Source organism: Scyliorhinus torazame, chromosome 16, assembly GCF_047496885.1.
Source record: "Scyliorhinus torazame isolate Kashiwa2021f chromosome 16, sScyTor2.1, whole genome shotgun sequence".
Taxonomy (NCBI): Eukaryota; Metazoa; Chordata; class Chondrichthyes; order Carcharhiniformes; family Scyliorhinidae; genus Scyliorhinus; species Scyliorhinus torazame.
In genome coordinates this window covers 12,407,318-12,423,447 of record NC_092722.1, presented here as the reverse complement: position 1 = coordinate 12,423,447, position 16,130 = coordinate 12,407,318, and the positions used below count along the sequence as shown (strand labels likewise).

The 16,130-nt window shown below is 47.5% G+C and overlaps 1 protein-coding gene across 8 annotated transcripts in view; it reads right to left on the bottom strand.

Moving 5' to 3' along the window:
- The window catches only part of klhl17 (kelch-like family member 17), a 110,017-nt gene that overhangs the window by 22,112 nt on the left and 71,775 nt on the right, over positions 1–16,130 (bottom strand). For all 8 annotated transcript variants that reach the window (XM_072477957.1, XM_072477958.1, XM_072477959.1 and 5 more), the window contains 3 exons: positions 9,050–9,194; positions 6,556–6,723; positions 1,945–2,033 (listed from right to left, as the gene is read on the bottom strand). In XM_072477957.1, the coding sequence (XP_072334058.1) occupies positions 1,945–2,033; positions 6,556–6,723; positions 9,050–9,194 (402 nt within the window). The remainder of the gene's footprint in view (positions 1–1,944; positions 2,034–6,555; positions 6,724–9,049; positions 9,195–16,130) is intronic.

Sequence of the window (16,130 nt, the reverse complement as noted above, 5' to 3'; positions counted from 1 at the left end):
CTCTGTGTACCCGGACAGGCGCCGGAATGTGGCGACTAGGGGCTTTTCACAGTAACTTAATTGCAGTGTTAATGTAAGCCTACTTGTGACAATAATAAAGATTATTATTATTAATTTAGCATGGTCAATCCACCTAACCCGCATATTTTTGGACTGCGGGCGGAAAGCGGAGCATCCGGAGGAAACTCCCTCAGACACGGGGAGAACGTGCAAACTCCACACAGTCTCCAACCTAAACTGCTGAGAAAAACAACCTACATTTTCAGCCCTGGCAGGAACACCCTGGACTTCCCAAGGAATTAGTTTCTCCGTCCAACATGACCTGCCCCCCACCCTCCAGCCATTCATTGGACAACACGTCCATCCTAGTAACGCGCACGGCCTTCCCACACCCATCGGAAAGCAAAAAGACTCAATAGCCAATTGGACGTTGTTTGACTGTCAGCCAAGGGACACTTTCCACCCCCTCTTTTCCATATTTTTATATCTGGTAAAAGAAAATGACAAGAGGTAAAACTATTGTCATAAAAAAAAATATTAAGGCATGATGAGGAAAGGCAAGAGGTCGGATGAAGTGCTCTCCAGGAATACATCAAACCAACGCTGTCTGCACATTTCCTGCTCCAGCATTAAGACAGCCCTCTCACCTCGAAACGAACACGTCCAACTTAACCCAAGGCTCATCAGTCATTCTGCACTAAAACAGGGCCAGGTTTTCCTGCATTCGCCAACCCATTGTTAAGGCCAAATGGGCATCCCTCTGTGAAATGGAGGGGAAAACATTCCAGGATGTGGGAAGGGGTTGCGGGGACTGATCACTGAAGCTACAAGAGCTTTCTTTCTTTGTTGAGGCCCCATCGACGGGGTCCTGAGTCTCCAGCTTGCTGTCCAATGCCAGCAAGACTGAAAAATCATCCCTTAATGGGGTTTTAATTAATTAAATTGGATAATTTTTTAAAAGAGAGACACGTTGCTGAAGTTTTTTATCTCGGACTCAGCAGGTCAAATGCAAGCATTTCAAACAATCATGACAATCTATACTACAGGATAAAAGGGTGCTGATTAATTCATGAGCCAACGCTGATTGGCTGAGGCAGTGCTATGGATGTGGCACCTTCGGCTCTTATTGGTGGATATCACTCAGTGGTGGTTAATAGAGCACATGACCACTATTCCCCTGCAACCTCCACAAGCTGAAACAAAGACCAAACCTGTTGCTACAAGCATCCGATCCCAATTGCTCTCATGTAAGGCCAGTCCTGTTTGGAACCCTGGATTTACTGAAATTTCTGACCCACCTAGAGGGTTAGGTTAAAATCGGGGATAAAGGTTTCATGGTGATGAGTTCCGATCTTGCTGCATGCCAGTATAAGGCTAAATAGACACCAGCAGGCCTTTTGATGCCATAGTCCGGTACAAGTTTCCTTCCACACGTATTTTGATCGTGGTTACAGGTGAGCTGTTCAACTATGGAGGGAATACCCCCCCCCCCCCCACCTGTACTTTCCACACCGGTCCCTGGATGACAATCAGCAGCGGAGACACAGTTTGAACCCATATCGCTCCACCACTGTGCCAGCTGTAGCGCTCCCTGCGCCACCTCGGATGGTACCAGCTAAGTTGGCAATGAGAGGGGAGCACATTTAGGGCCTTTTCACCTACACCACCCCCCTGCTGTGCCAACAATGGATCTGCTGATGTTTCAACCTGCATAGGAACCCAGTGATCACCGGCAGACAGGATAATGGCAGACAGTAACCCCAAATCCAAGGGGACTAATTATTGCCAACAGCTTACGCAGCAAGTTAACACCATAATCTGTCACTTGTGTCAAATTAGTTTCTCAGTGATGATTTAGCATTTGCACTCGTGAAATTTTTATATATTTTTCACTGGTACACAATAGTTTACTCGCTGCCACAGTTTTAAAGAAAAAAGGCTCACCGAGCGTTGCGATGCGGACATAGCGTCTCCTTGTACTCATGGCAGCAACTGATGACCACGTTCCGGTCAGTGGGTCAAATCTCTCGGCACTGCGGAAGCAAAAACAGAAGGAGGCAGCTATTAAAAGCAAGAGACAATTATCAGTCATCCTACCCTGTGCAAAACTTAATTTGTGTTTCACCGGTTTGACGGGCGGATTGCAAATATCAGCGGGTTTCTGGTTTGTGCCGACAGGGTTTGACTTAGCCCGGTGATAAAAAAAAACAGTTCAGAGATTTCTGAATTGCCTTGTGAATGCTCTCTCCCCAATTTCCCCCCTCTGTTCTCCCCAGCATTCTGACTTCCTCCGGTACCTCACCCTCAATGTAACCATTCTTCATGCGAGAGATTAGTCAGTGGCCGTTAGCAAGCAGTTCAACAACAGCTTACATTTATATAGTGTCTTGTTTAAAAATAAATTTAGAGTACCCAATTCATTTTTCCAATTAAGGGGCAATTTAGCGTGGCCAATCCACCTAGCCTGCACATCTTTGGATTGTGGGGGCGAAACCGACGCAGACACGGGGAGAATGTGCAAACTCCACACGGACAGTGACCCAGAGCCGGGATCGAACCTGGGACCTCGGCGCCGTGAGACTGCAGTGCTAACCACTGAGCCACCGTGCTGCCCTATATAGCATCTTTAATGCAACTAAACACATCAAGATTCTTCATTGGAGTTTAATCAGCCGAAACTTGACACTGAGCCAAACAAGAAGGCATTAGGAGAGGAAAACAAGAGCCAGGAATTTCAGAGTTTGTGGCACAGTTGGTTGAAGGCGTGGCTGCCGACGGTCAGGGGAAATAAATGGCGGGGATGTATCCCGAGTCCAGGATTGGAGGAGCACAGAGATGTCAGTGTTTTACAGCGAGAGGAGGTTACAGAGATAGGAAAGGAAGAATTGGCCAGGAGGATGAGAATTTCAAAATTAGGTGCGTTGGTCAGCCAGGATTCAATGCAAGGCAGCAAGCACAGGGGTTGCCTGCCCTGCTCTGTACCATCCAGCATCTCCCGGTGTGGTGGAGGTGTTGTGGGGGGTTCCCTCCCAAACTTCACACACATCTTCCGAGAGAGAAATCAAGGTACTTGTCAGTTTCCGTGGCATTTCCCATCCATTCTCCATCACAAATTCTCCCAAGCATTTGGGAGAACTCCAGCCAATTATGCTGCTCACTCAAAAAGTACGAGGAATGCTGAAGGTTATTGGAAAATTTCCTGGGGTAAAGAATTCCCCTTTTTCCAATTGTCCCATTTGGGTCTTTGTTAAAATGACAGACACAGGAGGTTTGAACCAACGCGTTGCAATATTCAGTATAAATATCAAATCTACAGAACATTTTGTGCACTGGGTATACGGCAATAGTTATGAGTTAATCACAATAACATGAATTACAGTGGGGTAGCGCCACAAATGGAGGACAATTTTGTAGTCATAATACCGTCAGGCATTTGAGCACTGAAACATTTAATAATACTAATCTTTATTAGTGTCACAAGTAGGCTTACATTAAAAAAATTTTTTTTTAGAGTACCCAATTCATTTTTCCAACTAAGAGGCAATTTATCATGGACAATCCACCTACTCTGCACATCTTTGGGTTGTGGGGGCGAAACCCACACAAACATGGGGAGAATGTGCAAACTCCACACGGACAGTGACCCAGAGCCGGGATCGAACCTGGGACCTCGGCGCCGTGAGACAGCATTGCTAACCACTGCGCAACCGTGCTGCCCTACAAGTCGGCTTTCATGAACACTGCAATGAAGTTACTGTGAAAATCCCCCAGTCGCCACACTCCGGCGCCTGTTTGGATACACGGAGGGAGAATTCAGAATGTCCAATTCACCTAGCAGCACGTCTCTCAGGACTTGTGGGAGGAAACCGGAGCACCCGGAGGAACCCCACGTAGACACAGGGAGAACATCGTTTGGGACATGCAGTTGGCGTATATAATCTTTGCATAATTAGTCATTAGCTATATTTAAACGTAAGCACACGTACAGGTTCTGATGTAGGAGACACAATCACCAAGACCCATCAGTGTGAGCAACTTGCGATACTGCAAATAAATGTTAAACTTTGTAAGTGGCTCCCCAGGCTTCAGAACCCACGGTGTGGGGAGGAAGAGGTTGGTAAGGTTTAAAAACAAAATTTAGATTATCCAATTCATTTTCCAATGAAGGGGCAATTTAACGCGGCCAATCCACCTACCCTGCACATCTTTGGGTTGTGGGGGCGAAACGCACACAAACACGGGGAGAATGTGCAAACTCCCCACGGACAGTGACCCAAAGCCGGGATCGAACCTGGGACCTCGGCGCTGTGAGGCAGCTGTGCTAACCACTGGTTGGTAAAGTTGATTTGCCATCCAGCATGATTCAGATCAGAAGATTTATCTTCGTGGATTGCATTGGGCATTTTTTAGAATGCCACAATTCACAAAGTTTGAAGCCAGGGGAGGTGATGGCGTAGCGGTATTGTCACTGGACTAGTAATCCAGAAACCCAGGGTAATGTTCGGGAGATGTGGGTTCAAAGCCCCCACTGCTGATGGTGAAATTTGAATTCAATAAAAATCTGGAATTTAAAAAGTCTAATCATGACCATGAAACCATTGCGGTTGTCGTAAAAACCCATCTGGTTCATTAATGTCCTTTTCGGGAAGGAAATCTGCCGTCCTTACCTGGTCTGGCCTACATGTGACTCCAAACCTACAGCAATGTGGTTGACTCTTAACTGCCCCTTCAAGGCAATTCGGGACTAGCAATAAATGCAGGCACAGCTTGCAACACCTACGTCCCATGAACGAATATGAAAAAAACCTTGCCTCACCCACCCCTCCTCCATTTCTGTAACCACTTCTAACCCTGCACCTTTCAAGGTCGCTGTGCCCCTCCAGTTTTGCCCTCTTTCAAATAACTGCACCACAATAGTCATCCTGAAAATGTAGTGCAAGTGCCTAAACACGAATTTCATGTTGACATCTTGCAAGTTAAAGGGGAGTTTGGCTGGGAACTCGCTCATGCGCTCGGTTCGAATGCTGCCCTTTCAACTTTACAGCCCGAATTGAAGTCTCGCTCAAAAGTCGTGAGAGATGGAGGACAGTTTTCTCTGAAGCCATTAGACACAAATCAAAAAGATTGGGACTCTTAAGGCATAAACAACCGCGAGACACCCCCCCCCCCCCCCCCCCCCCCCAAAAAAACATTTTGTTTGCGGCTTCCCATTGGAAAAATGAAAAGGTTAAGAGGAGGTTAAAGAGATGCTCAAGATTATGAGGGGTGAGGTTCGGAGAAAGGAAAGAGATTCTGGCAGGAGGATTGTTAAGCAGATTTTTTAAAATATAAATTTAGAGTACCCAATTATTTTTTTTTCCAATTAAGGGGTAATTTAGCGTGGCCAATCCGCCTACCCTGCACATCTTTTTGGGTTGTGGGGGCGAAACCCACGCAGGCACGGGGAGAATGTGCAAACTCCACACGGACAGTGACCCAGAGCCGGGATCGAACCTGGGACCTTGGCGCCGTGAGGCAGTAGCGCTAACCACTGCGCCACTGTGCCGCCCCATCGTTAAGCAAATTTAAAGTAATTAGCAGAAGAATCAAAGGGAGAGGTGACACAATATTTCAAAGCATTGATTGGTTATAACCTGGAGTACACTGCGAGAGAGGGTGATGGAAGCACATTCACCAGTGATTGTCCGGAGGAAAATAAATAAATTAATTAATTAGTTTTATAAAAATAAATTTAGAGCCCCCAATTATTATTATTATTTTTTTCCAATTAAGGGGCAATTTAGCATGGCCAATCCACCTACCCTGCACATCTTTGGGTTGTGGGGGCGAAACGCACACAAACACATTTATAGTGGGATCTTCCGTTGGAGCCCACCATGACGGATCAGGAAACCTACTGGGTGCCGGCGTGAAACTCTTTTGCATCCCGCTGATTGGATGGAGATGATGGAGATGCCTCCGCAACGGGAAGCACTCCGCGTTCCCACCCCCGCCCCAGGATGGGAGAATTCCACCCCAATTATTGGAGGTGCCCTTTTTGAAGTTGGGTTTGATGACACATTGCCAAAATATCGGCCACTGACTACCTGCACCTTATTTCCCAGCAGGTCAGCAGGAGTCAATTGACAAAATTTAACCCCACACGTTGTTCAATTCTCATCGTGATAGGTCAGAACATTATGTTTTCCAACTCGCTTCAGCAATTAAAAACAATTAGCACCACCGGAAGAGAAAATAACTTGAATTCATATATCACCATGGAACATTGTAAATTGCTGTACAATGTGTGAGTAAGATACTTTGGAGGTGTCGTCAGCTTTCTATAGCAAACATAGCAGCCAGTTTGCTCTCAAAAGAGCAATAACGACCCTAAGATATAGGAGCAGAATTGGGCCATTCAGCCCATCGAGTCTGTTCCACCATTCAAACAATAAAGACCGAATGCACCAAAGGACGGCATCAACCCACGGACTAAGAAGCTGCCGATCTGCACATCAGGCAGCGGATGTGAAAAATCAGGATAGAGTTAATAAAATGCAAAAGAAAAGAGAGTACCTGTTCAGACATGATGCGCCGTCATATCCTCCCGCTGCATACAGCAAGCCATGCAGCACCGCCACACCAAGGCAGCTCCGCCTTGTTCCCATCGCTACCTCCGGCTGCCAGGAGTTGGTTACCGGGTCGTAGGACTCAACAGTCGACAAGTCGGAAGTGCCGTCGTACCTGAGTAATCGAGGCAGCGTCAGCCAGCAATGAAATTGTGTCAAACTGTTAAGAGCAGAGGCCTTTATAGCCACACCTCTGTTACCTGCCATTCTGGAGCAGGCCCTTCCCCAGTGGACAATGGAAATGGGAAGTTATTCGTTTGGACCTTATAACATGTATGATTGGAGAAAGTTAAGACAAGCAAACTTCAACAGGTGGAAGGATCACGGTTACTTTGAAGGAACACTGGAATAGGAGAGAGCAATTTGGTGCCTCAAACCTGTTCAATAGATCATGGCTGATCTCCATGCACCGTATTTACAACGACCTCACAACATTTAAAGATCATTTAGGTGAATACTTGAAAAGCCATAGCACACAAGGCTACGGAGAAGTGCCGGAAGGTGGGATTAGAATAGACAGGTGCTTGATGGCTGGCACTGACAATGGGCCGGAGAGCTTATTTCTGTGCTGTAAAGTTCTATGACTAGGACTCCATACATCTGACCGTTGCCTCATATCACTTAACATAACTTCATAAGTTCATAAGATATAGGAGCAGAATTAGGCCATTTGGCCCATCGAGTCTGCTCCGCCATTCGATCATGGCTGATCCCACCCTGGCCTTAACTCCACCGTCTTGCCCACTCTCCATAACCCTTCAACTCATTACCAATAAAAATCTGTCTAACTCCCCCCTTAAATTTACCCAGCATTCAGCGCACGCTGGGGTAGCGAATTCCACAGATTCACAGCCCTGTGGGAAAAGTAATAATAATAATAACTGCTTATTGTCACAAGTAGGCGTCAATGAAGTTACTGTGCAAAGCCACATTCCGGCGCCTGTTCGGGGAGGCCGGTACGGGAATTGAACCCGCGCTGCTGGCATTGTTCTGCATTGCAAGCCAGATATTTAGCCCACTGTGCTAAACCAGCCCTTTCAATTCAATTCAAAAAGTACTTTCAATTCACCTCCGTTTTAAATTTGCTATCTCTTATCCCAAGACTATGACCTCTGGTTCTAGAATCCGCCACAAGAGGCAGCATCCATTCCATGTCGACTTTATCCATACTTTTATCCTCTTATATACCTCATCTTATATCATCTTATATACCTCAATTTGATATCCCCTCATCTTTCTAAACTGTGGTACAGACTGTTGAATCTCGGTAGCATTGTGGATAGCACAATTGCTTCACAGCTCCAGGGTCCCAGGTTCGATTCACTGTCTGTACGGAGTCTGCACTTCCTCCCCGTGTGTGCGTGGGTTTCCTCCGGGCGCTCCGGTTTCCTCCCACAGTCCAAAGATGTCCAAGTTAGGTGGATTGGCAATGCTAAATTGCCCTTAGTGTCCAAAATTGCCCACAGTGTTGGGTGGGGTTACTGGGTTATGGGGATAGGGTGCTCTTTCCAAGAGCCCGTGCAGACTCGATGGGCCGAATGGCCTCCTTCTGCACTGTAAATTCTATGAAACAAACCTCTCATCTCGGGAATCAATCTAGTGACCCTCCTCTGAACCGCCTCCAAAGCAACTACATCTTTCCTCAAATAAGGGGAATAAAACTGCACAATACTCCAGGTGCAGTCTCGCCAGTGCCTTGTATAGTTGCAACAACACTTCCTTACCTTTATGCACTATTCCTTTAGCTATAAATGCCAACATTCCATTTGCTTTCTTTATTATCTGCTGCACCTGCATGCTTGGATAACAAAAAGCTATCAATTTTGATTTAAACAATATAACTTCAATTGCTATGTGCAGGAGGGTTCCAAACATCTACCACCCTGACAGTGTAGCCATGTTTCCTAATCCCGCTCCTCGAAGATTTGGTGATAATCTTTAAACGATGCCCGCTGGTCTAACCCTTTCCAATCAGTGGAAACAGTTTCTCCCCACCGTCCCATCTATTCCCTTAATACCTGGGAAACCGAAAAATGGGGAGTAAATCAAGGAGGCAGATTACACTGCAACGCCTGGTAGAAGAGTTCCTGAAGGTAATCAGGGAGCTCGAGAAATAGGGAAACAACACAGGAATTCAACATGAATACGTTAACCAGATACATGTTGTGTCATGTTGACAAAACTTCCAGAAGTTAAACCAGTGAGGCTTTTATCCCTGGTGTACACTAATTAATCACTCAACACGCCCCCCCCCCAAATACCAGACAATGATAAACCAGTAACTTTTCCAACCAGATGCCTGAATGTTCTTAAACTGCTTTCCGAAAGGAGAATTTGCCGATACTAAACCAGTCCCCCCCCCCCCCCCCCCCCCCCCCCCCCCATGTGGCTTTGCGCACTGATAAAAGGTTGAAGCCCGGTGAAAAGGTGTTGCTGCTTACCCCCCTACCGCGTAGAGCCGGTTTCCAATCGCGGCCACACCGACCCGCGCTCGCCGTGTCGACATGGAGGCGACCATGTGCCACCGGTCTGTCCTGGTGTCATAGGCTTCACAATCTCCGTGGATGGCGAACAGGCTCCCACCACCTGCCAATACAGAGACACGCAGACTGTTAACACTCCACTGTACCAATCAGTACACCGACCAGCACTGACAGAGCTTACGCGTGGCGGAGGATCGAACCAGCAGATCGAGTTCGTTAGGAAGCGACTGTGGTATTATCAGAACTATCAGAACTGCAAGAATTAATGAAGTGTCAAGAATAGCCACTAGAGGGAGCTACAGTTAGTTATATAAGGCAGTGATGCTAAGCCTCGTGGGAGAGTGTGTGCAGGAGTTAGCTAGTGAGAGTCAGAAGAGCAGATAATGTAAGTGACAGCAGATCATAGTTTAAACCAGTAGTGAGATTAGCTGTAGATGAGTGTAAGTTAGATGTTGTTAATCAACTGTGTATTCTTTAGGGGTACGTGTTGAATCCAAATTAGTGTTAATAAATTTATAGCTTTGTTTAAGTTAAAGCTATTTTGTGGTCTTTGCAAACACTATGCCAGCCATCTTGAATTTAGCAACAGAAAGAACACCACAGCAACCAATAAAACTAACCCTGGAGCAACACAAATTTCCTTTGCAGTTTTCTCTCAAAAGGTTCTGGTGTACAGTTGCTTGGGTGCCAGCTGTTCTCACACTAACGGCTATCCTTTTGTGCAGAGGCATCGCAGTACTGCTCCAATACCGTTCTTACTCATTACGATTGGAGTGAGGGTTGTGGGAAAAGAGGTGAATGAAGGGTATTTTGTTGCCTCACACCTTTTGCAATATGTTTCCCCCCCACCAACCCCCATCCCACGCTGGGTGGGAATAGCCAAGTGTTCCACGAGACTTCCACGAGCTGCTGACATAATATCACTGAGGCAGTTCAGATGGAACATTTCCTCCCTCTCTGGACCTTTAACTTTTACAGCAGCAACAGCAAGAACAGGTCAGAAAGGCAAACAACACTCCACAGACACGTCCAAATATTTCAGGTCAGTCTAACCAAACAGTAATGGCCAACATCCCGGAGAAAAACTGTCTGGTTCCAATCACGCTGCACTTAAGGGAATGGGTACAGTCGCTACAGAACTAAAATATTGCTGAAAAGAGACATATTGCTGAAGTTTTTCATCTTGCACTCACCAGGGCAAACTCGAGAATGCCAAATTTAAAACAATGACCAGAATTTACAATACGGGAGAAAAGGGTGCTGATTGATTTGAAGTCGACTCGATTCGATTTTGGCCAAGGCATTGCCATGAGAGTGCAGTGGGGAACTACAGACTCTCCAAGCTCGTGGATAATTCAAAAAAAGGGCAAGGCTTGGACATATTCCTTTTGTCTTCAGAGAATGAGTGTGTGTGTGTGTGAATCTCTTCTAGCAAGTGCAAATGAGCCACATTACGAGCTCAACTGATTATCTTAATCGGTTCTTAGTGTAGCTATGTGGTGTACTCTGGATTATTCAGCAAGCGAAGGCCAATCGCATATAGAATTCCCCATTGTTTGCCTAGTCACAATCGTTAGAATCTTTGGTCTTAATGTGGCAGGCCTCTTCCCAAAATTTTTTTTTTTAAATTTAGAGTCCCCAATTAATTATTTTCCAATTAAGGGGGAATTTTAGCCTGGTCAATCCACCTAACCTGCACATCTGTGGGTTGTGGGGTGAAACCCACGCAGTCACAGGGAGAATGTGAAAACTCCACACAAACAGTGACCCTGGTCCTCAGCGCCATCGGCAGCAGTGCTAACCACTGCGCCACCCGCCTCTTTCAAACATAGCTTTGTTTGACATTATAAGCTTTGTGGTGCAATGAGGACCAGGAATCGACCCGTTAACCAATCAGCATGTTTTGCCCTGTAGTGTAAATAGTTGTGATCTTTTGAAATTTGGCATTCCTGTGTTTGTCCAGAGTGCAAGATGAAAAAGCTTCGACAACACATTTGTTTTCAGCCATACTTGAGGGAATATTACAATGCTGTGAAGTCTGACAATTAAAATGTTTGCTTGCTTGAATGGAATGAGAGACAGACACAGGCGATGAGTGATGGCTCCCAGTGGCGAGCGGCACGAATGGCAAGGCCGAACCCTGACCTGTTCAGCTCTCAGCAGAAACTCCGAACCCGAGCACTCGATTGGCTTCTTCACCCAGCCAGCTTCCCCGCTCCCCAACTAAACACTGCGGCCGGGATTCTCAGTTCCGGAGCCTCAGTTCTCCCGCCAGCAGAGAATCGGGACTCGTCTGCGCTGGCGTTAGGAGCGTCGCCCAGGTGAGAGTCTCACTCCTGAACCGTGCACAGTCGTGCATGTCGGAGAGCTCGCCAGTTCCATCGGGATTCTTGTACCTGTCCGCCCGCTCAAGATGGCGGCACGCCCCCCCCCCCCCCCCACACAACGCAAATCTTGCCCCTGCCCCCTGTTGACAAGGAGGGGCATCCACCACCGACCCCCCCTGCCCCTCCCCACCTAATCTCCCCAGTCCCCCCATTAGCCCCCCCCCCCCTCAGTCCCCACCCCCTTGACTATGCAATGGCGCACTTTCCCCTGGCACCATGCACCTGGCACAGTGGAACCCAAAGAGTGGGGGGGTTGGGGGGGGTGGAAAAAAAGAGTCAAGCCATAGTTCAGGTGTACCTCTGCTGCTGCCAAGCTGCAGGAGGAGTGTCCCCCCTCCGTCCGTCCCCCAACCCAAGGTCGTGGGGGTTGGGTCGGTGAGGGGTTGACCCCGGGACGGGGTCCCATGATTGGTCTGCCCCTCCAGCCCTGGGCAACCTGAAGATTACTCTTGGCACAGTGATCTCAGGCAGCACTCTGCTCAACAGCAGCCCCCTGGTCTGAGAACGAGAGGGCATAGATTTAGAGAGATTTGCAAAAAAATAAAAATAAATAAATGTGACGTGGGGAAAATCTTTTTCACACAGCGAGTGGTTGGGGTCTGGAATCCTCGGCCTGGAAGTGTGGTGGTAGCAGGTTCAGTTGAGGGATTCAAGAGGACGTTACATGATTATTTGAACAGAAACAAGGTGCAGGGGTACGGCACTAAATCTCGATGCTCATGCGAAGAGCCCAAGCAGAGACGATGGGTCGAATGGCCTCCTTCTGCACCGTGACAATTCTGATCACTGATATTATCTGAATAAAGTTGTTAACATTGCAATGCATTTATTAAAATTCTATGTTATTGATATTGTGGAATCATCATAGAAAAAGCTGGATGTTGTTTATTGGAAAGTCTTACCAGCAAGCTCAAGACGAGAAGCAGGAGCTTTGTGCATTTGAAACAAGCACAGGTTATCAATATTGACAACGGGGATAATGCCATTGCAAAATGAATCTAAATGCCTAAAATTATTCAATCAGAAATTCTTTTTTTTTAATTATTAAAAGGAAAGTCTTTGGGAACAAAAGGTTTCACGATTGTCAGAGTCCGATTTCTGTACGTTCTCTCAATTCTGCTCGCTGACAGCTAATTAATCTCTCTGTTTTTCTCTCTCACTCTCTCTCCCTGCTGCTGATTCGCGTGGGCTATACAACCCCTTGCTGCACACTGTAACTAGGACCAGCCCCAGGACAGATTCACCCCCTGAAGAATGCGCAGCTGCCAACACGTCACGACTGTGGGGAGTAACCAATATATGTATAAGCTTTACATCTGGGGAGCATCCATCATACTTTGCATGCCACTCTGCAATGTGTCAAAAGTAGCGAATTATGAAAAAACACAGAGAGAGAAGTGGTTATGTCATGCTGTCTACATCTGACCCAGAGCTAGAAATTCACAGGCACTTGCCAATGTGCAATGTGCAAATCTCCCCGACTGAAAACAATTCACCTCGAATTGACATCAAAATATCCCTCTTTAGAACCTTTAGTCTTAAAGTGGCAGGCCCCTTTCAAAACCTAGCTCTGCTTCACTGTGTTTGCTACGTCCTCTGGTTAGAACATAGGAAAAAGGGCGGAGGTAGGCCAATTAGTCCATTGGGCCGGCTCCACCATTCGATAAGAACTTAACCAATCTGAACTTGCCCTTGACTCCACTTGTCTGCCTGTTCCCCATAACCCCGGACTCGCCAATAGTTCAAACATCTGTCCATCTCAGCCTGGAATGTATTCAACGACTCGGCCTCCACGCCTCTCTGGAGTGGAGATTTACAACCCTCAGGAGAAATTCTCCTCATCCCCGCCTTAAAGAGGCAACCCCTCATTCTGAAACTGCACCATTCTAGATTGCCCCAGAAGGGGAAACATCCTCTCAGCTAACACAAGACTTTCATCCAATCAACTGTGCGCACGGTGGCGAAATGAGATCGGACTGTAAATAGTTGTAGCAATGAAAAAGGTAATTGGATCAGCAAACCTGACCTTCCTTTGAGAAATCCGGAATACAACTGCTGCATTCCCTCTGTGCTGCTGGAGTCCTCATCCAAGCCTTCACATTGGGAAATCCTCTCTGTGGCTCCCCTCCCTCCATAAACCCTGCAGTTTATCTAGAACTCGGTGACCTGATCCCCCTGGTGCTAAATTCCAATATCTCCAGTACAGTATGGCCGTAATTGAACTGGACCACAGATCAGGCTCAAGAAGCGAAATGACCAACTCCTCCTGCTCCTGTTGAGTCTCCTCCGCCTCCCCCCCCCCCGCCCCACCGTCTCCCTGCCAAACAAACTTAATGTCCTCATTTTGGTTAGCACTGCTGCCTCACAGCACCAGGGACCTGGGTTCCATTCCAGCCTTGGGTGATTGTGTGGAGTTTGCACATTCTCCCCCGTGTCTGCGTGGGTTTCCTCCGGGTGCTCCGGTTTCCTCCCACAGTCCAAAGGTGTGCGGGTTAGGTGGATTGGCCATGTTAAAAATTGCCCCTTTGTGTCCAAAAGGTTAAGTGTGGTTACAGGGGTAGGGTCGGAGGTAGGCCTAGGTAGGGTGCTCTTTCAGAGGGTTGGTGCAGACTGGATGGGTGAAATGGCCTCCTCCAGCACTGTAGGAATTCTATGATTTCAGGTTTTGTCCCCACTTTAATTGAGGAATGCTCTTCAGCCACATGTCTCCCTTGTTTCCAGCCAGCACTACACCATCTCGGATTTACTGCTGGGTATTCTCCTGTCGGGCAGCAATCTTCCAATTGCTGTATTCTCCGCTGGCCTCTTCACGCGAGATCATTTTGCTTTGCAATTCTCTCTCACTGCAGAACTCCTTTTGAAAGACATTCCCTTTGTTCATTTGAGCCTTTGCTCTTCAGAACGCTTTGTAAAATGCTCCCAGGATCTGCTATTATTGAGAAACATGAACCCAAGCAGTTGATGTTGCAGGTCAACCCAATTTATTCCTCGTGTATCAGGATCCCTTCTCCCAGCAGAAATACATTGAATTGATGTTTGAATCCGACATCCTGACTGCAGAGAGGCAGAGGTGAAAGGGTTTGGACAATAAATGCTGCGGATTTAATTGGGGCTTGTGATAAAGCCACATTGAGCAGAGCTTTCAATGTCCAAGTGTTACCAATGCTCGTTTGTGACAAACATTAAGAGTCACAGACTTGTTACGGCACGGGTAGAGGCCAGTCAGTCCATCTATTCCATACTGGCTCCCCATTGTGTAACCCACTCAGTCCCATTCATCCGCTCCACATCTGTAGCCCTGAAAGTTTATTTGCCCCAAGTGACCATCCGGTTTCCGAGGTTACGGCCACAAGAGACCTCCTGCGTTTCTTGCCCAAAACCTGACACCCATGTCTCCCATTCCTTGCATCATCGAGTATTGGGGACATCTTTTCTTTGTCGGCCTTCTCTAAACACTGACGCTACCTTGTGCGCCTCTTGCCAAATCTCCTCTCAATCTCACCTGCTCCAAGGAGAACAACACCGGCTTCTGCAGGCAGGAAGCAGGGGGGGGTCAGTAAACCAGCTCGCCTCGCTGTCGCCATATCTATCCTGGGTCCGGCGGTGGGAACGGGGAACGGCCTTGCACCCCAGCGGCACCAGTGTCGAACAGGGAATGGGGTCTGGTTTAGAAACTTCGCTCCAGCCCATGTGGAAGCCAAACCGTCGTAACAGAGGCCTGAATGGATGGCAAGTAATCTCAACCACGAAGGGAAACTGGAGATGTGCGTGCCACCAAAAGGAAATGGATTTGATGATTAAAAACTAGAAACCTCGGGTGGTTCATTCGGTTTGAGCGAAGGATGGGGGCCAGAGCTCCCAAAGCTTCCAGCATCCTCTCAGCATTTCATCTTCCAGAGATAGAGAGAAGAAAATACCACAGGCTGGACTTTGGTCTGCATAAGCAAATGGGTTAGGAGCGTCTTAAAGTAGGCCTTTTATAGCAGGACATGGAGAGAAAGTTGGAGATAGGCCCACATCTTGCCACGCTAGCCGAGTGTATATGGCTGTGTCCTACATTTATATAGCGCCTTTTGTCACCACCCGGCTTAAGTGTGTCGGTGCAGCAGACTCGATGGGCTGAATGGCCCCCTTCTGCACTATGATTCCAAAGTGCTTTATGGCCAATGTAGCACTTTTTAAAAAGTGTGGCCGCTATTCTAATGTGGGAAACGTGACCAGCCTATTTGCACACAGCCAGTTGCTACTAAATCTCCCCGTGGCGGCATGCTAGCACAGTGGTTAGCACTGTTGCTTCACAGCTCCAGGGTCCCAAGTTCGATTCCCGGCTTGGGTCACCGTCTGTGCGGAGTCTGCACCTTCTCCCCTGTGTGTGCGGGTGCTCCGGTTTCCTCCCACAGTCCAAAGACGTGCAGGGTAGGTGGATTGGCCTTGCTACATTGACCTTAGTGTCCCAAAAAGGTTAGGTTGGGGTTACTGGGTTACGGAGATAGGGCGGAGGAGTGGGGTTGGGTAGGGTGCTCTTTCCAAGGGCCGGTGCAGACCCGATGGGCCGAATAGCCTCCTTTTGCACTGTAAATTCTATGATTCTATGAACAGCAGTTTGATAATACCAGATAATCTGTTTCCAAGATGTTGATTGAGGGGCAGGG